This window comes from Procambarus clarkii, chromosome 42, assembly GCF_040958095.1.
Source record: "Procambarus clarkii isolate CNS0578487 chromosome 42, FALCON_Pclarkii_2.0, whole genome shotgun sequence".
Classification (NCBI taxonomy): domain Eukaryota; kingdom Metazoa; phylum Arthropoda; class Malacostraca; order Decapoda; family Cambaridae; genus Procambarus; species Procambarus clarkii.
In genome coordinates, this window is record NC_091191.1 from 29,027,948 (window position 1) to 29,033,267 (window position 5,320).

Consider the following 5,320-nt stretch of genomic DNA (forward strand, 5'->3'; position numbering starts at 1 on the left):
AGGACGTCTCCACTGGGGCGTCGTCACGTACACCAGGATCATAACAAAAACAACACGAAACGAGTGCTCCAGAGAGTTGTGATACTAGTCTCACACGATAGACTTACTCTATCCCAAGAGATCTACAACAGCAACACATCTGCTACAAACAGCAGCACTTGAGTATCCGACTACCATAAATTTTGTTTTATTTGATGCATCATATAATATAAATTGAGTAGCCGGTTATTAGCATGAGAAAACTCAGAATCAAGTACGCTTACTTAGCTCTACTACACACACACACATATTCCATGGCATACCTGTACTTATATGTTTAGGGAACCATTATTAATTCCTTACATCCCAAAGAGGTAATTGTGAGGGAAGTTACTGAAGTAGACAGTTGACTCCCAACATAATTATAGGAATTGTTACCTGCTGTACATCAAGTCTTGCAGGCCTCCAGATAGCCGCCATTTTGTGGCACTTTGAGGCACAGGGCCACACCCAATTCTGATGCTACCATTACACAGCCTTAGCAGGCCCACATAAGGCTAACTGGCCGACCCCTCACAGTGTTCAAGAGAGAACTGGATAAGCACGTCAGGCTGCGAGCAGCCGCGTCTAACAGCCTGGTTGATCAGTCCAGCAACCAGGAGGCCTGGTCGACGACCGGGCCGCGGGGACACTAAGCCTCGGAAGCACCTCAAGGTAACCTCAAGGTAGGCCCCACCAACATTATCAGATAAGGCCCTTTTGTGTTTAATACTGTAGTATAATAGTAGATTAGATCACCATATGTGGTATGATTTATAATTTATATTTCAAAGACTAGGTAAACAATTTGTGGTTTATGAAAGATCCACTTCCAAGTAGTTTAAGCTACAAATTGTCCCCCCCCCCCAATTGTGTGTGATAAATTCTAGCAGCTGAATCAGAATATATACAGTCCACTACTAACTAACTAAGAACTAAGAACTAACTCAGAAAAAAATAATCAAATAAAAATAATATATTAAAGTGAACTGAAAAATAAAAATAAAGTAAATATTTGAATATTCACAGAATAAAACAATTAAATCTTGCTAGGATTTTTCCACATAGTTTATGGTCGTTTGAACCTAGATACAAATTCCTGATTAGGATCTATATAAACATTAGTGCAATATTCTAAGCCGTATGGACAGTATTAATATGGTGGGCTTCCTTGCTACCATCTGATAGATCAGGAGGCAGACCCCCTTAGCGCATGACATTAAACTTATTGTACTTATTGTACATACTTTTTCAATCTCGGCTAATAGTAAACAGAACTTACAACAAGCATTATTATTGTTCCAAAGAACAAATGTGCTTTTTCATTACAAGAGGTTGATAAAAGGCTAATTAACTCATAAATGTATATATAATTTTAAGTGTTTGTATAAACATTACATAATATTTAATATTGCACCATTACTGTAACAATTACTACATGTCTCATTATTAACAACTAATTCTTGCACAAGGGTAGGACATTTTAGGCTGGTGTTGTACAGCAACCTAGTCTAATATATTGTGCTAACCAGGTGTAAGGGTAAGAATTTACACTTGTCTAGAGTTGAACATATATTACAACCTAGCAAGCACATATTTTTATGCAGTTTCTTAAGACAACCCGAGTTTTGTTGTCTGCATAATATTACCATAACTATAGTAATAATTTAACTATAATAATTTCACCTTTGAGTGTTAATCAGTGTCTCTGTACCAACTAAGAGTGATTTTAAGGGGCTAACTTGAGGTAAATCCAGCATAGATAGAAGATTACCACTCAAATTATAGTGTGTATGATTATTTAATGTGTATTTTTTAAATGATAAACAGCGCTAGTTGGGAAACTAGTAGCTCTACTAGCTCAAGTGCTAGAAACAGTCCAAATCAAAGTCCAACAAGGCATATCACTAATACATCTGCAACACGGCTAGCAAATACAGCCATTATGTCTACTGCCAAAAATGTAAAAGCGACCCTCATTGGAATGAAGGGCCACTTAACCCGACAGATAAAAAAAATGCAATGATTTATGTAATCAAACTCCAGTTGATTATGTAGAACTGGAAGGCCATCATTAGGTTGCAGAGACCAAATATCAGCATGTACAAATGCAAATCGTGAAATATCAGGATGTACTTGCTACTACTAACATAGATGAAGATGCAATGGATGCTGTAGTACAAGTAAATGCAGATTAAGAAGATACAATACAAACAAAGTTACAACACTTTGAAAAGTTAATAACCATACAAAAGGCCACTACAAAAATTGCAGCCACAGCTTCCCAAAACCCGATACAAACAGAAGTTAAATTACCATCACTCAGTCTCCCAACTTTCTCTGGTACAGAGGACGAGAGTTGGGACAACTTCTGGAAAAAAATTGTCGATTCTGTGGATTCTAATGCCAGTGTAGCAAAGACAACAAAATTTACATATTTGCAAGTTGTCTTAAAGGATGAAGCGTTTTAGGTAAACTGTAATTTGACCTTCACTGATGATGGTTATGATAATGCAGTACAGCTCCTTAAGGATAATTATGCTAAGCCAGAAAGGACTATCAGACTTTTAACCCAAAATCTATTGGATATAACCCCTCCAGATGAATCAGCTGACTCACTTCAAGCCTTTAGATTGGAGCTTGAGCCCTTCCTCAAGGCGCTTAACAATAAAGTGAATGTGGATGAATCGGACTGGATAATCCAAGTCCATATGAAACACAAATTACCCAGTGACGTACTGGATACGTTGTTTGTCTTATATAAGAAATCTTCTCTGGCAGTAAAGGAGATAACAGAAGGTTTGCGATCCATCATAGAAAGACAACGAGATAACACAGATGGAAAAGTGACATCTTAACCTTCTTCTACCACTAATAGTAAACAACAGAGTACAAACAGTTCTCAAAATAAATCTAAAACAACTTCCCCTCCCCAAAGTGGAAACAAGGCAGTGTGGGCACATATGCAGTGGGTCCCAACAAACCTACAGTTAATGTGTCACCCAAAACGGTGACTCCCCCAAGATGCTGTTAACGTCTGGTACCCTGATTGTGCTACACGTACCTTGCTACACGTACACATACCCTGCTACACGTACCCTGCTACACTACACGTACCCTGCTACATGTACCCTGCTGCACTACACGTACACGTGCTACACATATAAAACGACTCAAGGAGCAACGTAAATGCCCCAGGTGTATAAGGTCGCATAATCCCGACACCTGTACAACTCAAATAAGCACCTGCAATAGATGCCATAAGCGTCAACACCATACAGCACTTTGTGGGGACTCAAGTACAAAGTCTCCCAAACCACAGGTGGAGGAAGGAACTTCTGCTTCAGTACAGCTTTGTACCATACTAATTGACATGAGTGTCTTCTCAACAAGGTCTGATCATAAATCAGCTCTACCCACTGCTCAATTGATCATTAAAATGGGAAAGTCCAAGGTCATCATATGTGGATTATTTGACCAAGGATCCTAAATGACTTTTATCTCAAAGGAGTTGGAGCCTTGAAACTCCAACCTGTATGAGATACATGAATAGACATAGCAGGATTCCTGACTAACTCAGGAGCCCAAGTCTTTAAGGTAGTACAACCTAAAGTACGTTTAGGCGGTTATGTCCGAACGATACAAGCTCTTGTAGTAGATAGATTCCCATCAGACCTGTATGTATATGGTCTAGGGACAACAGACAAATTCCTGAAAGAAAAAGAGAATCAAATTGGCTGACAAAATCACATCAGACAACCTCTCCAATATTGGAATCAATATGAGATCATATGTCTACCATAAGTTTATCAAAGGAAAGGATGAAAAACAGGGAATGAATCTGTTACCGTCTGCAGGTGGCTATTTACTAGCTGGCCCAGTATTACGACTGAAGCAACCCGCACCGCAACCCGCAACCCGCACCAACATGCCAACCCAGTAATGGTTGCATGACTAGGAGAACAGTCTCCACAACAGTTCAGAGACATGTCCGAGGATGAGCTGTATCCTCCTGTACATAAATTATGGGACCTGGCAACTCTCGGCATTGTCCCTGAACAACCTAGTCCAGATGACGACTGGACCTACACACAATACCTGAACTCAGTTATCTAAAGAGATAATCAATACTGGGAAAGGTTACCATAGAAGCTGAATCACCCTCAGCTGCCTGTCAACCATTTTATGGCACAAAACCAATTAAGATCACAGGTGTTGCACTTACAAAGACATCCTGAGAACTTGAAATTGTACCATGAAATAATACAGAAGCAACTCGATGATAAATTTATCGAAGTTGTTACAAATGATTACCCAAAGGAAGGGCACTACCTGCCACATCACCCTGTACTGAAAAGTTCAGCTACTACCCCATTACGGATAGTATTTAATTGCAGTGCTAATTCAAAGCAGAGTAGTGTTTCCTTATATGACTACCTTCAAACTGGCCCTAGCCTGACACAAAGGCTATACGATGTGCTGTTAAAGTTCCGCATCAGGACTTACGCATATACGGCCGACATCAGCAAGGCTTTCCTTAGGGTAGGTCTCCAAGAAGAAGACCGCAAATACACAAAGTTCTTATGGATCAAGGATCCTAACGATCCAAATAGTGAATTAATCACTTACAGGTTTCCGTCTGTTTTGTTTGGTGCCACGTCTTCCCCGCTTCTGCTTCAAGCTACCTTAGACATGCACTTGAAGAAGTTCAATAGCCCAAATAAAGCAGAAATTAGCAATAACTTGTATGTGGACAATTTCCAAGGAACAGCCAGCAGTGAAAGTAAATTGATGAACATATACCACATGGCCAATCAAGAATTAATGGGAGCAAATATGCCTCTATAGTTGTGGGTCTCCAACAATGTCAAATTTAATAAATTGATCGGAACTGATTTTCCCGATTACCAGATACCCGAGAAGACAAAAGTACTAGGCGTCGAATGGGATACGACAGCAGATCAGTTGTCAATCATGTCGGGGGAGCCAAATACCACCAACCTAACAAAGAGAAAAATACTCTCACAAGTCAGCAAACCCTTCGACCCATTGGGAATATTAAGTCCAATCTTAATTTATGGAAAGTTGATAATGCAGAAATGTTGGCAACAAAAGATAGGCTGGGATGATCTTCTAACACCTACCTTACAAGAAAAAAGGCAAGGGCTAGTGAAAGATTTAAGTATCCTAGAGTCTGTCAAGTTCCTTGGGAATACAGTAAATGAAAAAAGAACCAATTAAGCTACATGTATTCTGTGATGCCCCAGGAAAGGCTTGTGGCACAGTAGCTTACCTGGTCTCA

The 5,320-nt window shown here is 39.7% G+C and overlaps 1 protein-coding gene across 1 annotated transcript; it reads left to right on the plus strand.

Annotated features, from left to right (window-relative positions):
- The first annotated feature begins 4,203 nt into the window (after positions 1–4,203).
- Positions 4,204–4,866, plus strand: LOC138373461 (uncharacterized). The gene has a single exon (XM_069339672.1). The coding sequence runs from the start codon at positions 4,204–4,206 to the stop codon at positions 4,864–4,866; it is 663 nt and encodes a 220-aa protein (XP_069195773.1).
- The last annotated feature ends 454 nt before the right edge of the window (positions 4,867–5,320 follow it).

Bases quoted from the DNA above. Each gene is read 5' to 3' on its own strand.
- LOC138373461 (XM_069339672.1), top strand. From the start codon at position 4,204: ATGGCACAAAACCAATTAAGATCACAGGTGTTGCACTTACAAAGACAT.